This window comes from Camelus ferus, chromosome 10, assembly GCF_009834535.1.
Source record: "Camelus ferus isolate YT-003-E chromosome 10, BCGSAC_Cfer_1.0, whole genome shotgun sequence".
NCBI classification, from domain to species: Eukaryota; Metazoa; Chordata; class Mammalia; order Artiodactyla; family Camelidae; genus Camelus; species Camelus ferus.
The window spans coordinates 71103822-71129158 of record NC_045705.1 but is presented as its reverse complement, the minus strand read 5'-3'; the positions used below and the strand labels follow the sequence as shown (position 1 = coordinate 71129158).

Sequence of the window (25337 nt, the reverse complement as noted above, 5' to 3'; positions counted from 1 at the left end):
GCTCCAGCTGTTTCAGTGGCACCTGACCCGCTGGGGACACCGCCCCTCGAGGTCCCGGTGGATTCCTGCCGACCCCAAACCCTGGAGGTCAGCTGGGCACCCTCCCAACAGCCTTCCTTCTGCCGGCCGGTGCGCCACCGTGTGCACCCCCCGCCACCAGGTGGCGCCCTCTCACCCCGCTGACTTTTCAGGGCCTGGAAGAGGCCCCCCTGAGCATCTTCCCACTTAGTGGGGATGGGCTCTACTCTCACTGTTGGGATTTTTGAGTTGAGAAGAGGAGGTTCAGCGAGCATCAGCAACTTGGCAACAGACAGGCCGAGGACTGGAGCCTACCCAGGACACAGACAGCCCCTGGGGATGGGGACGGGGCTGGGGGACAGGGACCTGGAGGACCCAGAGGCTGATGGGGGGGGCCAGGGACGGGGGCACCAGAGGCCAGCAAGTGCGGGGCTGCTTCCTCGTGGGCCTGAGCCCGTAGACCCAGTGCCCAGGGAGCTGGCCCGAGCCACGGAGTGACGGGCAGGTGGGGGGTCTGAGGGCACAGACCAGCCGGCTTGCCGGGCACACGGCGAGGACCCTGCTGGCAGTCGGACCCAAGGGAAGGGCCTTGCTCTTACCCCTTCCCTGCTCAGGCCCTTCCAGCCCCGGGACAGCTCAGCGCGGTCCACACGGAGGGGTGGGGCCAGAGTAGGAACATGGGTCACCTCAGAGCCAGGGTCAGCTCCCTGGGGGGAAGGGTCGTGGTACCAGTGCTCCAAGCGCACAGCCCCAGGGAGCCACGTCGGCGCCCTTTCTCTGCACCAGCCTGTGCCCAGGGTTCCAGACTATCTGCTGCTCAGAGCCGGGGTCCTGCCCCAGGGCCCTGTCTGCAGACTCAGAGCTCCCGGCACCAGGGGGCGCCCGCGGACTTTGCAGCGACCTCTGCTCGCCCCCCTCCTTTCCCACCCTGTCTGCTCCTCAAAGAGGCCCTCCCTAAACCCTGAGGGGAGGGAGGACCATGCGGACAGCCCCGGGCCCAGGAGAGGACAGAGGGCCAGAGTGAAAAGGTCACCGTGCTCTCCCTGGGAACCTGGGAAGGGCCAGGTTTTCATCCACTCTCATGAAGTAACCTCAAAGCAGTTACTGTGGGTCCTTTTACAGATGAGGACCCTGAGGGCCAGCAAGCCTGTGTGGCGCCCCAGGTCACCGGACAGGGAGGGGAGGTGGGCGTCTGCACCAGGCAGTGTCTCTGCCAACTGGGCCTCACGGCCGCACGGCCTGCCACCCCGACAGGCAAGTCTCCAGCCCGCGTGAGGAGGCTGTGCTCGTGGCGCTCAGGGTTACCTGCGGGGGCAGAGCCGGCAGGCCGCCTTCACTGGGGGGGTGAGTGGAGGAGGGATGTGCGGATGGGGGGTGGGGGACCGGGGACGGGGGACGGTGGCTGGGGGGTGGGTGGACACCTCTGAGGTGAGGAGACCGGATGCGGTCATTGTCCATTACAAAGCCAGCGTAGCAACATGTCTGCTATTCAGATGGTCTGTCCTTAGAACATTAAAACACATCTACAACTTGTTTTTTCACAAGAACACAAAATGCCCACAGACATCCATGCACCCCGAATGGCTGACCACGGCTTATAGGGGATGATGACCAGGGACTGGAGGCGCAGGGAGGTCGAGGAAAGGGAGCTGGGCTCCGCTGCCTCCGCCGTGAACTCCTCCTCTCCTCTCCCCCTCCCTCCTTCCCTTCCTTCCTTCCTTCCTTCCCTCCCTCACCTCTCCCTGTCTCCCCCACCCCCAGCTCCTGACAGCTGCTTTTCTTCTCTGCTTCTGTGAGTTTGGGTCTTTACTTTTTAGATCCCACATGGAAGTGACACCAGGCGGTGTTCGTGCTTCTCTGTCTGACACTTCACTTAGCACAGCGCCCTCCAGATCTGTCCATGTTGTTGCAAATGGCAGGGTTTCCTTCCTCCCGTGGTTGAGCACTGTTCCACTGGGTAAACACGCCACTTGAAGGGCACCGTGTTTGTTCCCGAGCCTTGGCTGCGGCGGACGCTGCGGCGGTGGACGGGGGTGCCCGTGTCTCTTCGAGCTAGTGTTTCCGTTTCCTCAGGTGTCCCCAGGAGCGGACTTCGGGCCCCAGAGCTGGGAGAGGACACATTCCCACTGTTCTCCACCCCCAGATGTCGTCATCTGTTCCAGCGGCCACTGGACACCAGGGCAGGCAGCACAGATGGACAGAGCATCGGAGCCAAGGACCCCGCCCCGCCATGGCCAACCGACACGGACACCAGGGCTTTGCTGTTCCTCAGGGACACGTGAGGGAAAACAATGACCTAAGGAAAGAGCACAAGATGACGGCACCATCGAGGTACCTCTGGGGTTAAACAGAGAAACGCAGTCTCCCCGGGGAAGACGCCCAAAGGGGAACCAGGAGTGAGCGGCGCCCGGCCTCACCTGACCCGGCCCCGGAGGCTCCACACCCGAACACCCCCCCGCCCCCCGCTCCTCAGACCACCCCCACCCCGGCACCGCGGGCGCTGTGGCTGTTCCGGGGCAGTGGCTCCAGCTGCCGTGTGCCCGCCTGCTCCCGTTCCAGCTGTGGCTGGTGGGGGGCTCCCAGTCCAGCTGCTGTGTCCCCATGCGCTGCCAGTGTGAGATCTGAGCCTCTGACCGTGGGTCTTGGGGGGCCACTCTCCCCAGGAAGTGACCTCTCGGCTCTGGACTGACTTCCAGACCCAGGAGCGGCGTCCCCTGAGTCCTGAGGGAGGGAGTGGCCCTGTCACTGTCCTTGGCCTGTCCCGGGACCCCTCTGCAGTCACGCACCACGAGGACTCTCCTTTCCCACCCTGCCCGGCTGCCAGCAGCTCCCAAAGCCCAAAACCTCCTGCAACAAGCCCCCGCCGGGTCCAGCCCAGGCGGGACCCTCGCTCTTGCCCCTTTCCCTCCCACAGACTCGCCGCCTGAGCCGGCCTTGCCGCCGGGTCGGCCCCGGGGGGGACAGAGCCACAGCTGAGGCTCTTAGTGTCCAGCTGGACCTTCGGTCCCTTTGAGTGAACGTTCCCCTGCCACGGCCGCCTTGCTCTCGCTGGCTCTTTTAAGGTCTTCATCATTCATTGCAGGAGCCCCGGTAGGTTTCGGGCTGTCTGCTCTGCCAGGGACACAGCAGCGAGGACGTCAAAGGCCCTCACCTGAGGGCTGCGTCTGGGTGGGGACGGCTCTCCGGCCCACAGCACCCTTCAGGTTGGCCCTGTGGCGTCTGCGTTTCTCGACGCAGAGCCCCAGGCACAGAGCGGTGCACACCTGGGCAGGCGGCGCAGGTGGAATTCCGGCCCCTTATCTGCCTGCAAGTCCCGCTCGTGACCACAATGGAACACCCAGCCAGTGCAGAGAGCTTCAGTGTAGAAAGATGCCGGGAGGGCAGAGGACAAGCAGAGGCTCCTCTGCTCGGGGGCAACAGGCTCACACAGACACGCTGTGACACCTCGCACTTGGATGGCCGGGGAGGTGGCTGCACTGGGCACCTGCCTGGGGCTCGTGTCCTTCCTGGGCCCACGGGGCACACAGGCTCAGAGAGGGTACAGTCTGGGCTTGGCCGGCAGGCACAGGATCTGGGGTGTATGTGTCAGTTTCCTTCCAGGGCCCCCACAGCCCCAGGTCTGGGGAAGTTCAGGTCCCTAGTGGGCAGTGGACCTGGGCCTGGAGGTCCCCGTGCCTCCTCTGGGCTGGCCGCAGGCTCCCCTCCCACCCTTCATACTCACAAGGTGTCCAAGGCATCGTGAGTGCCACATCACAGGAGAAGCTGTGTCCCCAGGGCCGTGGGACCCCTCGACCACTCATCAGGACAGATGCCTGTGGCTCGCAGGAGGCCCCGGGCTGTGACTCCAAAGCCCCTGCCCTGTCTGAGCGTCCCCATGTGAGGTGGCACCAGAGGGCTCAGAGTGCTGCGAGCATCTCCCCAGCCCCACCTTCCCACCCCGGACCGCCCTCCCCTCAGGAGCCCCAATTAAGGCCTGTGCCAGCCCAGACCTCTTCTCATCATGACTTCTCTCTCTGACCCAGGGCCAGCGTAGGGCAGGCGGGACCTCGGCTGGACGGTGGCACCTTCTCCCCAGGCCTTCCCGACAGGCCCCTGAACCCCAGGTGTCAGCAGCCGGACCCCCTGGGGACCAGCCTTGGGCACTGGAAGGGCCTCGCATCTCTCTGCCTCTGCCCTTGGCCAGGAGTGCTCCCTGCTGGCTGGGGTGCCCACTCCATTCACATCTAATTTAGTGCTTCCCATAACATGAAAAAATGATTTAAAAATAATAACAAATTTTATTGAATGTCAGGCTCTGAGTTAAATATTTACACATTCTGTCCTAAATGTAGAATTAAAAAACCGAGAGGTAAAGGAGTTGTCCCAAGCCAGAGAGCTAGGAAATCCAGAGCCAGAGTCTAAATCAATGTCACTCTGTCCCCAAGGCCAGATGCTGACTGGCTTTCTTTGGATGTGTAGGTTATTTTAGAGCAAAAGTTCAGCAAGAATATGACCTCCCAGAGGAAAGAAAGAGCAGACGGGACCATGATATCATTGCATCCAGGTTCAGGGAAAGGCAAGCCTGACAGCCCAGCTTTTGCTGTGAGCTCCCTAGCAGCCACAGCAAAAAGGGAGAGGCCTCATAGACCTCGTCACCTGTAGGAGGGAACAAAGTGGTTTACAGAAGGACCTCTGCCCCATTTCAGAGGGAAAAGTTACATGCGGTGACGCGCCCCAGAAGAAAGAAGCCCTCCAGGGCAGAGGGTCCCCACTGTTGCCTCAGAGACTCAGGGACCTGTTCTCAGACTGACGTGGAAGTTCTGCACACCAAGCCTGAAAGCGCGAGTAACTTACGCACGGGCAGCAAGTCTGAAGTTCACGTTCAGGGAAAGCGCGACTGGTCCAGTGTGAAGCAAGGGCGCGACTGTCAGCTGGGCGGGGCCACGCTGCCCAGGCATTTGGTCACGTGTTGCTCTGGGGGTTCCTGCGAGGGCGTTTTTGGACGAGGTTAGCATTTACACGGGTAGTTTTTACTGTTGTTTGTTTGTTTTTTTGCTGGGGATTAAACCCAGGACCTCATGCGTGCAAAGCATGTGCTCCACCGCTGAGCTACACCCTCGCCCCACCCCCAAATGGGTGGATTTTGAGCAAAGTGGACAGCTGGCCATAATGTGGGTGGGCCTCACCTAATCAGCTGCAAGCCCGAGCCCAACCGAAGGCCGACTCCCCCACCACCCTGAGCAGGAGGAAGTCCTGCAACAGGCGGGCTTCCCTCAGCCGCATGGGCACCTGCTAGCTAGCCAGCAGACTGTCTTCAGACGCAGACTGCAGCTCTGCCCTGAGTCTCCTAGCCCGCCTCCCCCATCAGATCGCACTTGCCAAGCCGCCACAGCGGGGTGAGTCAGTTCCTTAAGTAAGTGTCCTTCTGTGGACACACATCTTGTTGGTTCTGTTGGGCTGGAGGAGCCGACTGGCCCTGGCTGTCGGCGGCAGGGACACTGCCCGCAGACCCCCACCCACAGCCTGCGGGTCCTGGTCCTCCTGAGCCCTTCTGCGTGATGCGGTCCTAGACGGTGGAGGCGAGAATTCTGCGAAGACCTCCAGCAGCCAGCTCTGGAAAGACACCTCCCCTGCAGGAAGGCTCTGGTGTGAAACCTGAGCAGGTCTGCACACGCCTGGAACCACACTGGGGTCCGGGCCGAGCCGGGCCTGTTGCTGTGTGCGTGGGCCTCCTTCTGTGAGAAGCAGGTCACTGAACCTGCCGGGGCGGGTGGGGGGTGGTGGCACGAGTAAGAGATGGCGTCAAACAGTAGAAAGCCCACGGCAGCCTGGCATCAAAGGGCAGGCCCAGGCGGGGGCGTGGGGGAGGCCGAGGCTCGCCGGCTCCACGCGGTCCCGGGTCCCCCGCACCCAGGCCTCTGTCTCCTCGCCCTGACCTGGCTGGAGCCGGGCCCGCGGGTGCGAGGGGGTGGCTGCTGCTGGCCCCCACCTGCTGGGCTGTGCCGTTTCCAGCGTGGGACTCATCCTCAGAGGGTCCTCCAGCTCTCGAAATGCAAGATGTGCAGCCAGGAACAATCCCTCCGGCTTAAAAGACATGTAGCTGTTGGGTGAAACAGAGAAAGTGCTTGTCAGCCCAGAGCTGACTCACGGGTGCCGGGCCGGAGGTCACGGGACGGCGGGGAGGAGACGGACGCGGCTGTGAGGGGCCGAGGTCAGGGCGGCCCATCGATGCCCTCCAGACTCCCCGCCGCTGCCTTCTCCGTCCTGAAGCACGTTCTGCTGAGAGGAAACCACAGAGAAGGGGACCAACGATGCACACAGACCTTGCCCTTGCACAAGCTGACCGCCCTCCCGTGGCCAGGCCTCAGAGCAAGACACAGAGCATTCTGGCGTCCTGGGAGCGCCCACGTCCACCTGCTGCCCTGTCCCCCAAGGGCCCACTGGCTCGAATTCTCCAATCAAATGAGTCCTGCCCGTCACTGAGAGCCACACAAATGCCATCAGACTGTGTATCTTTCCTTCTTTTCCACCCAGGTGTGTTGGTGTGTTTCATCCACGTGGTGCAGGTGACGGGGGTCCACTCAGGGCCCTGCGGCAGAACGTCCCTGGGGTGGATGGACCGCCACGTACTCGTGCGACCTGGGACTTTGGTTTTATGAGCCAGGTGAAGGCAGGGCTGCACTGCTCACCCGGAGGTGAGAGTCCCAGAGGCTGCACACACCCCCCCCCAGTAAGAGGGGCCCGGGGAAGCCCGCCCACGTCTGAAGGGGGCAGCAAGAAAATGTTCTTCCTGAGTCTGAGCTGTGGGCGATGAGGGTTCCATGCCTCCCCTGAGAAGTGACAAGCCAGGCCTCCCTCACATAGCTGGAGGCCCAAACCGACATTGACTTGCAGTCCAGGAAACCGCAGGCTGAGAAGGACACGTGGAGAGGTCTTGGGTCCGGAGTGGCCAGTGCAGCTGGGCGGAGGCAAAGCAAAACTTCAAGGAGAGGAGCAGCCTCACCTGGGAGCTTGGGTTCCTGCTAGAGTCTGGGCGACACGAATCCACAGCAGAAACCAAAAACCCACAAAACCACACAGCACGCGAGGAAGAAGGCCCCTGCGTGAGAGCCAGCAGACACCCGGGGAGAAGCGCGGACCCCCAGAAGCTCGTGAGAGAGAGCGCCGGGGGAACACCTCATGTGGGGCTTCGCCAGCGGTCTTGGGACCACAGGGCTTCCTGTCAGGCAGGAAGCTTCCAGCCCTCAGGGTTTTAGGGGGACACGGGGAGCACGCTGACATCTCTGCCCACGTGTGCCTCGACAGCTGAGGTCCCGAGGCCAGGGTCCCCAGGGGTGAGCCGCCAAGCTCAGTCCAGAAGACACAGACGGTCTGAACAGCCCTACATCCCCGACGGAACCGAAGTCATCGTGAGAACAAAAGCCTCCCTCACACCCGAGGGAGCTCCACGTCCAGACGGCTTCGCTGGTCAGTCAGACAAAGCCTTTGAGGGAGAAATAATCCAAACTTTGTAGTCGTTTCCAAAACATGGAAGAGGACGGAACACGTCCCAGCTCTTTTGGGGGAGCCAGTGCTATCCTGACACCAAAACTTTTCAAGAGGAAATCCACAGACCTGACTCAGCCAAGCACCAGCTCAAACCCAGCTGCGATACGTGTACACATGTAACTCTGTACGCGGGTGCACGGGAACACATACGCGGCGTCATCTGCGAGTGTGCGCAGGTAAGCGTGCCGTGTGGTAGAGGGGAAAGGGAAGAGGAGATATTTACAGAAACTTAGTTAAAGATTAAATGCAGGGAATTCCCTTCAAATATACATGATACATAATCACATATCTATGTACAAAACATATGCTTTATATTACATACATACACCCATCCATCCGTTCGTCCGTCCGTCCATCTGTGCACCTATCATCTACCACCCACCTGACGTCCACACCCACCTGCTGGCGCCCCTGCACCAGAAGAGCAGCCGACCACCCCGCAGCCCACGGCCCTGAGCCGCGGTCCTGCCGCGGTCCTGCCGCGGTCCTGCCCCGGCCGACCAGGTCGGGGTTGAGGGTGTCTTCTGAGACCTGGCTGACGTCGCTGTATTAGGGCTGCAGTTTTGCTTTTTCTTTGACTGTGTGACTGACTTTGTGGCGATCGTGTGGCATCGGAGGCTTTTCCCTGGCTTTTATTTAAGGCGCACCCAGGCCCCAGGAACCCGGTGAACAGACTGGAGGGAAGATCTGGAGGCAGATCCAGGAGGCACCGGGGCAGCCTTGTCTCCTTCCCTGACTGTTGGGATGGTGCCTCGAGGGGCCTCATTTGCCTCGGGACAGGGATGGGCTGGGGCAGGCTTCACCCTGCCAGCGACTTCCCTTGAGCGCCCAGCAGGCTGGGGGGAGGGGACAGGCCCCGCCCACCCCCAGGCTCCTCCCGGGCTGAGCCCCTTGCTTGGGGAACAGAAGCAGCCCCGGCAGCGGGCTGCTCGTGGCCTGACCTCAGAAGCTCCAGGGCTGGTGAGAACCTGGCTCCTTCATCGGGAGAATTTTATCCTGTCTCTTTTGTTCGGTGGTTTGGAGACATTCCGGGGTGCGGTTTGGTTAGTTACAATTAAAAGTTGACTCTTTATTCAGGAAAAAAAAATACAGCCTCAAAAGTGAACCCTCAGGTACACGGTGGACTTTGGGTGATGATGACGGTCAGCGTAGGTCCTCAGCTGTAACAAACGCGCCACCTGATGGGGGTGTCAGTGGTGGGGAAGCCTGTGCGAGTCCGGGGCGGAGGGCACATGGGGAGTCTCTGTACTTCCCACCCAGTTCTGCTGCGGTCCTTAAACTGCTCTAAAAAATAAAGCATGTTTTTAAATAAATAGTCTATTTAAAAAATAGCCTCAGAGGTGAAATACTTAGGTATAAGCTGAACAAATCAAGGGAGACTCAGTGGTGGGGGAAGAGAGGGGGCCTCTGTGGGTTAAAGAGTCAAAGCAGTGAAGACAGCCACTGGTCCCGAACTGATTTGCAAATTTAATAGGATTCCATTAAAGAAATCTTAGCAGGATTTTTTTTTTTTTTGGTAAATAGAGACAAAAAGAAATTTTGTTTGTGAAATGTATGTAGAGAGGCAAAAAAAAAAAAAAAACTTGCCAAAGCAATTTTGAAAAAGAGAAATAAAGTTGGAGGCGTGGTATTACATGACTTGAAGACGTCTTACAAAGTTCTGGTGAGGCGGGAAGCCCCACAAAAAGACCGGCAGGACCCCAGGCAGGGCCTCTACCCTTGCAGCGGCACCACCCAGTTCGCTGGCCCAGAGGCTCTATCTCACTTTTTGCCTCTGAAACAGCTTACTTACCCCTAAAATTCTATTGGTTCCCTGAGCTCACTCCTGATTGGTTATTTCCTTCACTCCTGATTGGTCCATTTCCCTAACTTCTGATTAGTCCATTTGTAGTACTTCATTTGCATGGAGCTCACTCCTGATTGGTTATTTCTCTCCCTCCTGATTGGTCCATTTCTACAAAGCTTGTCCTTAATTAGTCAACTTTTGTTATACCTTATTTGCATATACTGTTGCACAGTGTAAACTGGCAGCCTAGAAAAGCCTGTGTAAACCTACAGACGGGGTCCAGAGCTTGGAGTGTTAACTCTTGTGGGCCTGCTGGCGTAATAAACTGGGGTCTCCAGTTCTGCGTGCTGCTTGGTTTTTCGGCAGGATCTGTGTTGCTGTCACAACTGAGCTGTAACACGTTTTTCTGCAACACTGGTGATCTGGACAGTGTGGTGCTGGCAGGGGGCAAGGGCAGAGATCCATGGGAAAGTACTGAGTGTAGACAGAACTGGGTAGAAATAAGACCCATTGCTTTCCGACAAAGGTGCAAAGACAGCTAATGAGAGTGAGAGTCTTTGTCGACAAATGGGGTCGAAACAATTGAGCAGCCATACTAAAAAATTAAAATGAAAATAGTGCAAAATTAACTCTGGATCAGTCCTCGCTCTAAATGCAACCTGGTAAGCTGTAAGACATTTAGAATCAGGCACAGGAGAAAATCTTCGTGACCTTGAGTGACACAAACAAGTGTGTTAGAAGGCGCACCGTGGCATAAGCAGGGTGTATTACAGTCTGGAGGTGAAGGGGAAGTGGTAAAACCCTGCTGTTCCTCCCAAGGAAGAAGGGACAGTAGGACAGCGGGTGGCAGCTGGAGGGGGAGGGGCCCGTGGAGGGTCCCTTTGGAAGGCACTTCTTTTTTCTGCGCCATTTTCTTCAACTGCTTAGCCTTTGGGGGCTCAAGATCATCTTCTACCCAAATTTCACTTAATTATAAAGTGATGGGGGAATCCTGCTCTCAGCCTGACAGTGGAGAGGGCGGCGAGGGGAAGCTCTGCAGATCCACTCAGACGTGAAGCGGGAGAAAATTCGTTTTTGAAAAATGCAAACGGCCGTTCTCCGGAAGCGGCGCTGGAGCCCTGTCAAATGAAGAAACATTCATTCCATCAAATCTCCCGGACTTGGGCAGAACTGTGAGCGTCCGTGGTGTCTGGACCGAGGTGTGTGCCTGCCCTGCTCCGGGGCAGCCAGGCACGCGGGGCCCCTCCCCAGCCCCCTCAGCTCCTGGCTCGTCAGTCTCCCTGGGGAGGGGGTGGCGGGCAGCATGTCTGCGTTTCTCATCCTGCCCTCCAGCCCTCTGCTTTTGTGGCTCAGTCCTCAGTGAGTGTGGCTGAGAGGTGGGGGCTTCTTGCTCCCGCTCAGGCCCCACCTGAGGGACTGAGGCTTCACCTGGGGCTCAGAGCACTGAGGATGCTGGCTGCCTGTCGTCCTTGCTCCGGCTTGTGGTGGGCTGGAGGGGTCCACCCAGAGACCTGGAGCTGCTGCCAAGTATCAGAATGGGCCAATGACTGAAAGAGACGCTTGACCCAAGGAGAGTCAGGTGGCAGATGAGCACAGGGAAGGATGCTCAGCACATACGTCCTCAGGGAAATGCAGATTAAAGCCGCAGGGAGGCACCACCATGTACTTTTGAGAGTGGCCAGAATGAAAGAAAAGTTCGGGCCCTCTCCAGTGCGGACCAGGATGGTAGTCCCGGAAACCAGAGGTGGCAACACAGAGCGAGCAGCCCTTTGGGAAAGGAGTCTGGTCGTTTCTTATAAGTGAAGCACGAACTTATTATGTGACTCAGCAATCCTGCTCAAAGACAAAACTAACAAGCGAAATAAAAAGCTGTATTCTCAAGAAACCTGTACTCACCAAAGGCCAGGAACAACCCACACTGACCTGCCCCTGGGGACCGGTGAGCTAGAGCCACTGCGCAGCCTAACGCCCCGTAGCAACACACAGAAACAGCTCCCCCACGCAGCTGCGTGAACGAAGCTCGGCCCACCATCACCAGTGAGACAAGGGACAGAAGACATGCATCCTGGGAGATACCACTTGCACGGCATTCTGGAAAGAGCTGTATTACAGAAACAGGAAGAAAAATGAAGAAAAAAGTCAGTGGTTGCCAGGGCCTGGGGGTGCAGAGGGGCTTGATCTCAAAGCAGCACAGGGGAATTTCTTGTGATGGGGAAACTGTTCTATGTTTTGCTTTTGGTGGAGGTCATGGGACACTTGTCAGAAGTCAGTGAACTGAATTTTACTGTATCTTACTTACACCTCCGTTTTTTTTTTTTTTTTTTTAATGTGTGTGGGTTTCTTTTCTTTTCTTTTTTTTTGGTGGAGGTGGGCAGGATAACTAGGTGTATTTATTCATTTTAATTCTTTTAGTTGGTGGTGCTGGGCACTGAACCCAGGCCCTCGCGCCTGCCACCCACACACTCTACCACCGAGCTCTACCCCCCCCCCCCCCCATCAATTATTTTAATGGGGAAAAGGACCAATCCCACAAGCACTGCCCGGGCTCCTGCCAGGACCTGCCGGCTGGCTCTTGTGATGCTGCAGGTGAGCGGTGTCTTTCCCGCCCCACGTGCCCTGGCTGGACCCTGCTGGGCAAGACCTCGGGGAATCCCGAAGCCACCGTCTTCCATGCGAGAGAGAGCCGGGCCTGCCTGGGAACCCCGTCGTCGGCCCCCTGTCGGCTGCCTGGGCTGTGGTGCGCGTGCGGGGTTAGATTTTGAGAGCAGCTGCTGGGGCCTTTGATCAGTTGCGCGCCACCAAAATGGAGCCAACAAGTACGCGGAGGATCTGACATCCCTGCGAAAAAATTCTACCTACGAGTCACATTGAGAACCCAACACCGACACTGTAAAGTCAGTAATTTTTCAAGGGCATGTGATGCATTGAAAAGTGTATCAAGGGTACAAAACACTGACGGGGGGAGGGTCCAGCTCAGCGGCAGAGCGCATGCTCAGCACGCACGAGGCCCTGGGTTCAGTCCCCAGTGCCTCCGTTAACAAAAATTAGACGAGAGCCTGCCCGACAGCGCAGGAGGGCCGGCGAAGGGCGGAGCAGAAGCCCCCGCGAGAGCGGCGCCGAGCACAGACGCGGCGGAGCGGGCGGTGTGGCCCGTGTCGCCCGCGCCCCTCCTGCTGGTGCCGCGCACGGAGCGGAACGGAGCACTGGGGGCTCGCCCGCACGTGGCGCTCACCGCCAGCTGTCTGATGTAGCGTGCCCCAACGCTGCGCGTGAGAGTGGAAAAAAAGCACCCTTGTCCGAAGCCACACTGGCCGAAGACCGCGTCGTGTATTTCTTTATGGAACACGTCTGGGGACAGAGAGGCTGCTCGACTGGGGCCACAGAAACGGCTGTGCTAAAGGTCGTGCAAGCTCTCAGCGGCCTTTACGGCGGAGAGTCACAGGCTGAACGGCGGTTGTGTCTGTGTCTGCAAATGAGAAAAGACAGACGAACGAGCGAGGGGTTTCATGTGAGGCACTGGGGGTGGAAACGAATAAACGAGACAAGTAAAGAGGCAGCTACGAAGGAAACTGTAGCCAAGATGAAACCTTCCCGCTTAGAAAGCTCCGGGGCCACGTGGTTGCACCGGTGACCACTCCCAAAGGGGAACACAAACAAAAGCCCCTGGAATAACGCAAGGCGAGCGGGGCTTTGCCGCCAACACCCGAGCGGACGGTGTGAGAAGGCGGGCTTGCGAGCCCGGCAGAGCCCTGAGCGTGACGTGGGCGAGAAAGCGGATCTCCGCAAGCGCGGCCACGCTTTCGAGGAAGAACCCACTGGGCGCCTTAGCTTTGCTCCAGGCGCACGAGGTTGTTTCGTATCAGGGAGAATCAAATACAGCGACTTACAGCACAAACTTATTGAAGGCGGAGTCCCACGATCCGACCCAGAGAGAAGGCCTGCTCGGCAGCGCGCGCTCCTGCGTCAGCAAGCCCGCGGCGCGCGGCGCCGGTGCGTGCTCGTGGAGCTCAGAGCGGCTCAGGAGCCGCTGCTGGTAAGTAAAGAGCCGTCAGGATGGCAGGGGGCTGATACTTTTTGTTTGGCTGTTAGGGACCGAACCCTGGACCTTGTGCTTCCAAGCACGCACTCTACCATTGAGCCCCCCCCCCCCCCCGTTTTTTTCCCCACATTTTTTAAAATTGAAATGTCATCAGTTTACAATGTTGTGTCAATCTCTGGTGCCCAGCATCACGTTCCAGTCCTGCATGGACATACGTGTACCTGTTTTCATGTTCTTTTTCACTATTGCTTACTGCAGGATATTGAATGTAGTTCCCTGTGCTGTACAGAAGAAACTGGTTTATTTTATATATAGTGGTTAGTATCTGCAGATTTCAATTTCTTTTTAAATGGCAGTACTGGGGGCTGACCCAGGACCTTGTGCGTGCCAGCCATGCGCTCTGCCACTGCGCTCTGCCCTCCTCCTGACAATGATGCTCGTTTAGACCCATTTTCCCCAGCCTGGTAACAGTGTAAATGACTGAGGTGGGCATGTTCACATTTATAGAGAAAGTCTTGGGAGCTGGGAAGGCCTGGAGGGAAGCTGACAGCCCTGGAGGAGAGTCTCCCAGCGCGAGCTGCTGGGTGCCGCCCCGGGGGTCTCCAGCATCCCTGGTGTTAAGCTGTCTGGAGAAGCCGGAGCGCAAATGGAAATGCTGGGGAGATGCTTTCCTCTGTGTTAAAAAAAGGCTGAAAATGTCTGTGCTCTGGGCCAGATGTTAAGAGTTTGGTGAAATCTGGAGTGAATGCCTTTAAGGACCCAGTGGTTAAAATAAGAAACCTGGGCCAGGGCTGAAGGCTGCAGGGGAGGCCAGCTGAGGTCCCAGCTGATGGCGACGATGTCGGTGAAGGTGACGGTGGGCCTGGATGACGCTGTTGGCCATTCTTTGCTCGGGTCATAAAGCCCCACAGGCTTTGAGTGGTCTGCCCCCAGAGTCCACCCTCCTGTTGGCTGTGTTATTTTCATTCCATGATTTTGCAGAGGGTGAAGTTTTTCATACTTATGGCATCGTGGTAAAAATGTCAATATTAGCATATTATAAGGAACAAGGAAGTTCCTTAAACTAACACGAGAGGTCTGCAAATACCTAGAGCAAACATCACCCGAAATTAAACAGCCGGACAGACTCACCTCTGCGATAAGGATCGCAAAGGAAACCCTTCCCTCGGGACCTCTGCCTCACGCTGTAACTGAAGTCCTAGAAAGCGCAGTGAGTCAGGAAGAACAAATCAAATGCATGCAGATCAGAAAGAAGAAGTAAACCTGATTATTCATGTGACTGTGTGCTACGACTGTGTGTGTGTGGAAAACCCAGAGCTTACAAAAGCCATTGTGATGATGAGAACACTTTTATAAGGATGTGGGCCCCATGGTCATTCTTTAAAAGTCAGTTGCATTTCTTTGCAACAGCAACAAACATTCAGCAAAGAATATTTCAAACTGTGACATGTATGATACAAATCAAGTATCTGTGCATGACCTCCGCACAGAAAACTGCAGAGCGCGTTGGGGAGAGCTCAAAGAAGGGGAAGGCTGCAGCATGCTTACAGATCTGGGAGACAGCGTGTTACGCAAGTGCAGGTTCTTCCCAAATGCGCCTGTAGATTTAACCATAGTCCCAATCAGCTTTTTCCTCCTTGACAAGTCGATTCTAAAATGAAACGACTCTCCAGACGGTGAAAGACAAATATTACGTGGTATCAGGTGTATGCGATACAAGGCTGTGTCTAGCTGGTGCTGAGCATCTGGGTAAACTGTGAAACACTGAAGCCGACACTGAGCCATTGTGTCTACAGAACAGCAAACATCCAACCTGAAAACCTGAAAACATTTAAAATGACACAAATGAACTTATTTACAAACCAGCAACAAACTCGCGGGCATGGAAAACAAACTCATGGTTACCAAAGAGGAAAGGCAGAGGATGGATAAGTTAGGAGTTGGGGATTAGCAGATGCAAACCACTGTATATAAAACAGATGACAGGGCCCTACTGTGGAGCACAGGGAGCTGTGTTCACTAGCTTGTAATAACCTGTCATGGAAAAGGAAGTGAACAAGACCGCGTCTGTGTGGGTAACTGAGTCACTTCACTGTATGTCTGAAACACAGCACATCAACAGTGCTTCAATAAAAGGAAGAAGAATTAAATTATTTTGAATGACTATCGAAAGCAGAACAAGCCCAGAAATTCTCGAGCTGATCCTTGACGGCGAGAAGGCCGGCGGACACTGGGACTCACGATGCAACTCCAGCAATTCAGAGTCTGTGGTATCGGTTCAGGGCCAGACAGACCAAATAGAGAACCTAGAACCAGACGCCTCCATAAACGGACCCTCAGGACCTGACAGAGATGCCGCCGGAAAGAATAAAGAAAGGGCAGCTTCCAAAAACTAGAGAGAGATGAAACGCACCTCTATCGTTCTACACACACAGGTGGATTACATATTTAAATGTGAAAAGCAAAGAGATGAAGATGGCAGGTGGTTTTATAGACTGGTAAATTAATAACTGCTAATAGAGGAAGAGGCACCACGGAAGACACCTGCTTCTCTGAGCCGTGGTGCATGTGCCCCGTTAGGTCAAGATGCTGCGGCCAGGAGAGCAAACACGGATTCCAGACACGTGCGACACTCGCAAGTCCTGGAAGCAGTGGAGACCACGGGGGCCCCTTCCGGGGAGCAAGAGCCTTCTCCACGCAGTCGATGTAACTGGCCTGCTTCTCTCGGGGCTGGTCCCTGGGGCGGGGGGTGGGGTGGCGCCCAGGATTGTGCCAGGGAACCGGGACTCTCCCAGGGAAGCGGGGTCTTGTGGTCCGGTGATGGGCTGGAAGGCAGAGCCTGCCTGGCCACTGGCCACTTGCTGAGTGCCCACACAGGCCGGGATGGCAGGATGGAAATTTCCAAGAGGCTGAATGAAACCTCACGGCCTCCCCAGAGAGGGTGGGGCTACCTCAGACGAGTGATCCCCCTTGGGACTTCTGTCTGGCCACATGGGGAGAGGTTACGGTGAGCCCAGCATCCCTGGGGGAGACAGCATCCCTGCCCCTCAGGGCCTGGGCCTTTGTGCACAGTGCAGGGAGCATGACAAAAAACAAAGAGCAGATGGACCCAAATCAGTGATGACGGCCAGACACCAAAGCCAGGGCACCAGGAGTGAACGCAGACACGGATCAAAACTCCAGCTGTAAGTGAAACACGAGAGAAAACAGAGGAGGGGACAAAGCATCTCCCCAGAAAACTGGAATCTAGGAAAAACAAATGAACATTCTTGAACTGAAAATCCAGTAACCAAAATAAAAAGTGCGTTGCGTGTGCTGAGCAGCTGCCTGAGCACAACAGAAGACAGAGTTCGCGAGCTCCAGAGAATGAAGAGAAAAGATCAAAACCAGGCACAGAGTGAAGAGTGTGACAATCGGAGAAGAGCGGACCTTAGACGTGGGGCGAGCCCCGTGCCTAAGGCGCACGGGGCCGAAGCCGCCGGACAGGGGGCATGAGGCGGGGGCAGCACGGGACAGAGCCAAGGCGCCGGGTCTTCTCCCAGACAGAGGCAAGCCCTCAAACTGCAGCGTCAGGACTCTGGGGGGCCAGACAGTGTGCGTTTAAAGCCACAAGGGCAACACCACCACCAACCAGGGCTCCAGGGACACGCTGCTGAAAACCAAGGTCAAGGAAAACCTTAAAAGGAGCCAGAAAAAAGGACTTTCTTTCTGTGTAAGGGAGGAAAGTGCTCCCTTTGCCCCCATGTTGGTCCCGCCTTCCCAGGCGCAGAACCCCAGGAGGGAGACCTGGGTGCACAAGGGAGGGGCTTCCTTGGGAGGTGGGAAGCGGGCTTGGAGGGAGAGTGTGGTGGGCCTCAGGCCTCCTCGGGGGGCTCCCATCACCGACTCCACTCAGACGTGGAGCAGGGCTCTGGAGGTCTGGCGTGGGTTAAGGCGGTGGGACCAGACGCATCAGGCTCTTCATGGGTGCAGAGCAGCTCGGTGGCCCCAGGGCAGCCCCCAAAACTGTCCCAGCTGTGGGGTCTTTGGGAGCTCAGGAAGGAGCGCAAAGAAATGGTGGGAGTGGGGGGGGGTGTAGCTCCGTGATGGAGTGCATACTTAGCGTGCATGAAGTCCTGCATTCAATCCCCAGCATCTCCATTAAAAAAAAAACAAAAACCTGATTATCTGCCCCCTCAAAAAAGTTGAAAAAAAGTAGACCACAAAAATAAATAAATAAAAATAAAAAAGAAATGGTGGGGATGATGCAAGGGGGTCTGGGGAACCTCAGGGTGTCCTCTGATCCCTGCCTCACACCGTACACAGAGACTAATTCACGATGTGTCGTAGACCTCAACACAGAACAACATGAACTTGTTACTGCAAACGAGGAGAAGACCTTCAGGACCGTGGGGGGATGGGAAAAATAAAAAACAGCAGGATGGCTATCACAGTGACAAAAACATCAAGCCTATAGGAGAAACTTACGAATGGGATGTGAAAAACAGTAACTGTAGTTTATCAAAAGATGATGTTAAGAGGCTGAAGACGCAAGCCTCAGAGTGGGAATGTTTATACATACTCTCTGGTTTTCACGGCTCTTGTGTCGGAAGAGTTCCTCGGTCTCCCCTGGCTCCCGCGGCCTTCGTGCTTCTGAAGCTCCCAGGACCGCTACCCTGTTTTCCGTAGTACAGTGAGTTTGCAGCGTGCCGGCTTCTGGCGCCCGGCACAAGGTCCCAGTCACGCGCATCCGTGCATATGTTCGTTTTTTTTTTGGTCTTCGTTTTCGTTTTCGTTATAGGCTACTGTAAGATATTGAGTAGTTTCCTGTGCTGCACAGAAGGCACTTGTCGTCAGGACAGCTGCATTTTTACTGTCCTTCAGCTTGGGTCTGCCTTGTGCTTGGCTGTGCGTTTTCGGAGGTGTCTCATCAGCCGGGCTGGCCCGGAGCTCCTGAAACCCTGGGAGATACGAACCCAGGAGCTTCTGCTAGCATTTCTCTCTGACCCCATCACCGCACTCCTAAATCCCAGGGGATTTCCTGGGTAACAGGTGGGTCTTTTGTTGTAAGAGGGGACTCCGGGTGGGCTCTTGGGTGGGGCTGGTCAGCGAGAGAGAGCAAGCTGTGATTAGGAGCTCGGAGCTCCCAGCCCCATCCTCCACCCTCCAGAGCGGGGAGAAGGCTGGAGGCCGGGCTAAAGATTGCTCATACCGCGTGGGGAAGGCCCCGTGAAATCCCGGGAGCGTGAGGTTTGGAGAGCTGCCCGGCGCCCACGTACCCGGCCCCTTGCGGCTCTTCCATTGCGATGTCTGTCTGCATCCTTCATCACATCCTTTTACCACAAACTGGTAATCGGTGCGTAACTGTTTTCCTGAGTTCTTTGAGCCCCTCCTGCAAATTAACCGAAACCAATGAGGGGGTCGCGGAGCGGAGACCTCTGATTTAGAGTCAGCGGGCCAGAAGCACAGGTGGCCACTGGGACTGGCCATGGGCACCTGAAGTGGGAACATCTCGTGGGAATGAACCCTTTGCCTGTGGGATCACCGCTGTCTCTAGGTGGACAGCATGAGAATTGAGTTAAATCGTAGGACACCCAGCTGGTGTCGTGCAGTTGCTTGGTGTGGGAAAAGCTCTCACACATCCAGTGTCAGAGGTGCCGTGAGTGTGGGAGCCGCGCGAAGGCAGGTTTCCTGTACAGGCTGCTGGAACGGGACGCCGCAGAGCGGGCGGCCTACCAGCAGACTGCTCCTCTCCCTGGAGGCCCTAGAGGCCAGGGGCTGGGGTCCAGGTGGCCAGCCCCTCTCGCTGGGTCCTTGAGTGCAGGAGAAGGAGGTCTGCTGTCTCTCCCTTTTCTCATAAGGGCGCTAAGCACGCCCAGCGGGCCCACCCTCGGGAGCCCATCTAACCCACGTCACCTCCCTGCAGCCCCACCTCCCCAGGTCCTCACGCTGGGGCATTTGAACTTGGGGAGGCACGCGGTCCACACGAGGGAGGCTGTGTTCTCAGGGCATCCCATCCAGGGGTGGATAATTCCGATCTCGCCCCCTCCTGGTCGGGCATCCTGATCGTTAGAGCAAGTGGGGCCTTCTGGGCTCTCCGCCTGTAACAGTACCTACTTCTCCCTTGGTCGTTATAATTATTCTCCGGGATGGTTCTTTGAAGCTAAGGATCCCAGAGCTTATTAAACCCCCAGATTATTTATTTATTAATCACTATGGATTCCCAGTTTCCTATTTTATTCAAAAGATTATAATTGGTGCTAATATTGTTTGCTTTGATGCTCAGATCGGCCTGGATTTGGGAGGTGGCTCCTGTGTGTTTTGGACACGCCCTCCTCATCCTTCAGCCCTTTCCTGCTTCCCAGTGCAGGATGGGCCAGACCAGCCCGTGCTTGCGGTCACAGCCCTGGACGTCCCCTGGGAGCTCGGGCTCCTGTCGGTGGTGGCTGCCCGCTGGGTGCTGGCTGGGTGGCCTTGTTGCCGTTGGCATGCCGCAGACGCCCTTAGCGGGGAGAGCTGGAAGACACACCTACCCCTCCGATCTCACGCAGCACCTCAGGTGCGTTGCCTTCCACGTCCCTTGCCCTCCTTGCCAACACCCGACTCCCGCCAGCTGTGGTGCTCTTGCTAATCTGACCACTTCCCTCGTCGGCCACCAGCCTCCCCTCAACACTGGTGCCCGTCCCCCACCACGCTAGGCTGCAACCCCCGGTGTGGGTCCAGCCATCTGTAGAGTGCCTTGGGTGCTATGTACGTTTGAACGATGTTAATTCTTCCAGTTCACGAGCACGGTCTGTCCTTCCACCCGTTTCTGTCGTCTTCAGCTCTCCCATCAGCGTCTTGTGCTTTGCCAAGTACAGGCCTTTCACCCGCTTCGTTAGATTTATTCCCCAGGATTTTATTCTTTTTGGTGCGATTTTGAATGGGAGGGTTTTCTTAATGCCTCTTTCTGGTAGTTTGTTGTTAGTGTAGAGAAACACTACAGATTTCTGCGTCTTACTTTTGTGTCCTGCTGTGTTACTGAGTTCAGGATGAGCTCCAGCGGTATTTTGGTGGCGTCTTTAGGGTTTTCTATGTATCACATCATGTCATCTGCAGACAGTGAGAGTTCTGCTGCTTCCTTGCCAATTTGGGTTCCTTTTATTTCTTTTTCTTGTCTAATTGCTGTGGCTGGGACTGTGTTGAGTAAAAGCGGCGAGAGTGGGCATCCTTGTCTTATTCCTGATCTTAGAGGAACAGCTTTTCACCACTAAGTGTGATGTTAACTGTGGGCTTGTCACATACGGTCTGTAACATGTTGAGGTATGTTCCCTCTATAACCCACTTTCTGGAGTGGGTTGACTTGTGAATACTGAGCCATCCTTGCACCCCTGGAATAGAGCCCACTGGGTCATGGTATTTGACCCTTTTAGTGTGCTGTTGAATTCAGTTTGCTAATATTTTGCTGAGGTTTTTTTGTATTCATGTTCATCAGTGATATTGACCTGTAATTTTTTTTTCTGTAATATCTTTGTCTGGTGTTGGTATCAGTGTGATGGTGGCCTCATAGAATGAGTTGGGAAGTGTTCCTTCCTCTGCAAGTCTTTGGAATATTTTGAGAAGGACCGGTGTTAACTCTTCTCTAAATGTTTGGTAGAATTCGCCTGTGAAGCCATCTGATTCTGGACTTTTAGGTCAGGTGGGTCTGACCCAGGCTCCAGTCAACTTACTGCCTCTGACCTGGGTCCCAGAGAATGTGAGATTTTGTGCGTGCCTTTTAAGACTGGAGTCTCTATTTCCCTTAGCCCTTCAGGACTCCCGATGGTAAGCCCCACAGGACTTCAGAGCCAAACATCCTGGGTGCTCGTCTTCCCAGTGCAGGACCCCCCGGCTAGGGAGCCCGATATGGGGCTGGGTCTCCTTGCTCCTTGGGAAGAACCTCTGTGGCTGTAATTATCCTCCCGGTTGCGGGCGCTTCTCAGGGTGGGGGCGCCCCCAGGGTGTGGGTCTGGACTGCGCCGGGTCTCCGCCCCTCCCACCTGTTTCGCTGGTTCTTCCTCTACGTCTCTGGCCGCAGAGGGTCTTGCTGCTCTCATGAATAGCTGCTCTGTAATAGTTGCAGTTTTGATGTGCCCGCTGGAGGAGGGGAGCCCAGGGTCCTGTTCTCGTGTTTCTTTGTGTTATTTCTGTTTGTGTCCTGCGGAGAAAAGCCCTAAGCAAAGGGAAGGTGTTGGTAATTGTGACTCTTTTGAAATTGGAAACTTTTGTTCATAAAGATGCCCCTGAGATAAATTAGGAGTTTGGGATCTGCAGATACACGCTTCTATTCATAAAACAGATAAACAACAAGATCCTACCGTTCAGCACAGGGAACTATATTCAGTATCTTGCAGTGACCTATGATGACAAAGGATATGAAGAAGAATATATATGTAACTGAATCACTATGCTGTACACCAGAAACTCACACAACACTGTAAATCAACTCTACTTCAATAACAAACAATACAGTTTTAAAAAGATGCCCCTGAGAGCATGAGGAGAAGTGGAGAGTGAAGTGGAGAAGCCATCTTCGAAGCAGAGAACCTCAGAGGACAGGTGTAAGATGCAAAAGGACTCCTACAAACGACTAAGAAATGGACATCCCGGTGGAAAAGAAATGGTCCAGGTAAGAAAACAGGCATTTAGCAAAAGAGGATGTCCAAATGGAAAAGACACTCAGGGCTGGTCAGGGAGGCACAGACTAAAACCACCCCAGGGCATCACGGCACGCCCGCCACGAGGGCTGCACGGAGGGGGGGACACGAAGCTGGGGGACGCATGCTTTGCTCAGGGGTGACAGTGCCTGGCATTCCGTAGGGGTGGAAGACCCGTTCACATTCCAACCCGGCGACTGCAGTCTGCAGCGCGGGCCCGGGGGGAGAATGGCCCACCTGTCCCGGACGGCACAGGAGCCTTGAAGCATCATGGTGAGTGCCCACTGGGGAGCCCTGCACGTGTCTGTTAACAGTGTAACAACTGAGAAGCTGATATATTTGCACAATGGAGCACCGCCCGGCCACAAAGACTCGAGGGGCCCCACCCAGAGAGAGCTGGGTGCAGGGGGTCGCGTGCTCAGCTGGAAGACACGACGTCCTGGGGCGACTGCAGCACATTGGTCACTCGGGCTGTGGTCACCGCGGGGTCTCTGCAAGGCACCCCTTCTTTGTGTTGTATGGGTGTCTGCTTTATAAAAACCCATCAAACCGTACATTTTATTTTGGTTTGTCTTGTGCACTTTCCTGCATGTTATAAGAAGTTTTAAGAAGTGCAGTTTTAAAACTGTATTTAAGAAGTTGTGTTGGTTTGTTTTGGTTCTTGTCTTAAGAGATGTTTCTTTTCCCGCAGGTCACCAAGACATGCCACCATTTGGGCGAGAAGGACCTGCCAGCCCAGCGCTGCTGTTTTGCAGGCGATCTGTCTTGTTCCCTCCGGCTGCTTCACGGGTCCCCTTGCTCCTTTTCTCCTTGTCTGGGGTGCCCTGCATGTCCCTGGGATGCGTCCCAGCGGGGGTTTGTCTGTGTTTGGGCTTCTTTGTTCTTGCATTTGTGGCCTAATGGATGTGAAAAGAGGCAGAACGTTTCCCATCAGTGATGGAAACGTTCTGCCTCTTTCCAGGGCTCTCTGGCTGCCCTCCCGGGAGCCTGTCTTTCTGTCCCAGAAACCAGCCCTGAGCCCTGCCTTTGGGCGGCCGCCTCGGCAGGTGGACACCGTGGAGGTGGGGGAGGTGGGGTGTGGGAGAGGACACTGACTCGAAGGAGCCCCCCATTCCTGCCCCAGCTGTCCCCTCCCCCTCAGGGAACATGGAAGGAGCCAGTCTTGTGGGCCTGGGATTTTGGTGTTGGGGACTCGGCCTTCCCCTCATGCCCCCGCCCCCCACTGTCTGAGCTGGTCTCTATTCTGTAGGAGGGGAGCCCTGGGGAGACACCCTGAGCTCTGCACCCACGCTGGTGGTGGAGTTGAGAGCACATGGTCAAGAAAGACTATTCTGTGGGTTTCCAATGTCCGCAGAGAAGGAGTCAGGCTGGAGTGGGTGGTGGGTTTGTAAGTGGATGGGGGCCCAGAGGACTCTGGCCACTGAGGTCAAGGCGAGAGAGGCTGGGGCTGGCTGCACAACACCCCCCCCCCGCACGCCTGCACATGTACACACATGCGCACGCGCACACGCACACGCCAGGGCACACCCTTTAGACCTGCTCCCCCTTCAGCCGCTTGGTCCTGATCCTTTTACACTGGACGGCGGGCTGGAGGTCATAAGGGAAGTGGCCAGGGCCAACCCAGGCACAGCGAGGTGGGGGGAGGACGGGGGAGTCCCATGACGCCCCCTAAGCTGTGGAGAACCCAGGGGCACGTCCAGAGGAGCACAGTGTCAACTGAAATGAAGTCACACAACGTGAGAGCTGTGGGCTAAGTTTCATCTGGGGCAAAATGAGGACTACAGCCCGGGAGACAGCATCTCAGAAAGCGCCAAGAACCTGTTCCAAAGCGGCCGGGGGAGAACCGGTGTCACGTGTGACTTCCGTGAAGGGGCCGTGCAGCCGAGCACACACGGGGGCCGAGGCTGCCGCTGGGCTCGAGGAGCAGGTGTCCCCTTAATGATTTTAGTGCTTCTCTAGATATGGGGAGATGCAAGTATGTGGCTCCTAAAATCTCCTGAAAATGCCTAACTATCTGAAGGCCTGTTCACCCGTTGTCCCAGAGCGCAGAGGCCTCATTCCTGACCCCAGCCTGCAGTCCTCCCCGGGAGCGCTGGGGGTCGGCGGCCACAGCGGCTCGTGATTTAACCCAAGCGGAGGCAGACGGCGAGGGCTGATTTTACTTGGCAACAGGAAGAGGGAGGGAGGGCGATTCCTTCTTCAGATCTATTTGTTGGGTATTTATTGACAGCCAGTGTGTTCCAGGCACTGTGAAATCAAATAAAAGTGGGGAGGGGGCAGTGCAAGGGGAAGGGGAGACAGAAGGTCAGGGAAGAGCCCAGAGAGGCAAAGACACAGACCTGGAAGCCGAGACCCAGGCAGGAGCTCACGCCCACCGGCTGCCTGCTGAGGACTGGAAGTGTCTGACCCACCAGGATCACCTGCCTGGGACGCAGGCTCTTCTCCTGAGCGGGATGGAGGCAGCTGGAGCCTCTGGGCTGGCTGCGAGCCCACCTGCTGAACGGATGGAAACGTCCTTTGCTGGCTGCAGGGCGAGGGTGCCGTTTCCTGATGTGGGTTGACTGCCTCCGCTGGGCGGGCACGTCCCAGGGAGAAGCTGGCAGAAGCATCCTCAATGCCGATGCCCTTCCTCCTGGGACTCGGGCGGGCGGCCAGCCACCCACTGGCTTCAAAGGCTCACGGAAAACGAGCTTCTGGGCTGCCCTCCGGGATACAGAGTCCTCCCCTGTCTGCACCTGAGCTGCTCAGAGCCCCCTCCGGCTTCCCAGACCAGCCGTGTCCCTCTCAGGGCAAGGGCTGGACTCAAGGCTCGCTCAGCCTGCCGCCCCACCGCAGCCCCGGGCTGACTGACTCGGGGCTGCTCTTCTCCTGCCCTGAGACTCCTCAGGCTTGTGTTCAGGACTGGCCGACCCCCACCGGCTGTGGGTTCACCTCCGCTGAAGCATCGCCGCCCTGGTTCCCGGCACTGACCTCGACCCTGGAACACCAACCCCCAGTTGATACCTTGTTTTCCCCTCTGGTGACCTTCACAGCAACCCCGAATAGCAGGAAAACCACGTCCCCAAGTCGGGGGTGAGGAGACGGGCAGGAGAGGACTGGAGGAAGTTGCCCGGGTCCTGGGTCCCAAGAGGGACAGGGATAGGCCAGGGTGCTGCCACCACTGCCATGTGCTCCGTCCTGGTGAAAGCTCCCACTCTCAGCCAGTTGGGCAGCTGCGCCCCCGTCCCTCGTCTCCAAGGAGGCCACCTGATCCTCGTGGGGTCTTGAGTTCGGGGGACACGCCATCAAAAGCCCTGCTTAGTCCCTTCTCGCA

General features: G+C 56.5%; 1 protein-coding gene and 1 long non-coding RNA gene across 5 annotated transcripts in view; both read left to right on the top strand.

Moving 5' to 3' along the window:
• The window catches only part of LOC116666561, a 101170-nt gene extending 91837 nt beyond the window's left edge, over positions 1-9333 (top strand). For 2 of the 4 annotated variants that reach the window (XR_004323503.1, XR_004323500.1), the window contains exons 3-4: positions 2162-2349; positions 4041-9333. This is a non-coding gene — a long non-coding RNA (uncharacterized LOC116666561). Of the gene's footprint in view, positions 1-2091; positions 2350-4040 lie in introns of all 4 variants that reach the window. The other 2 variants (XR_004323502.1, XR_004323501.1) reach the window with 2 other exon arrangements.
• A 2801-nt stretch (positions 9334-12134) lies between these two features.
• Positions 12135-22924, top strand: LOC106729974. The gene is made up of 5 exons (XM_032490524.1): positions 12135-12147; positions 12380-12564; positions 12931-13364; positions 22188-22297; positions 22716-22924. Exons 1-5 carry the CDS (start codon positions 12135-12137, stop codon positions 22922-22924), a joined length of 951 nt encoding a protein of 316 aa, XP_032346415.1.
• The last annotated feature ends 2413 nt before the right edge of the window (positions 22925-25337 follow it).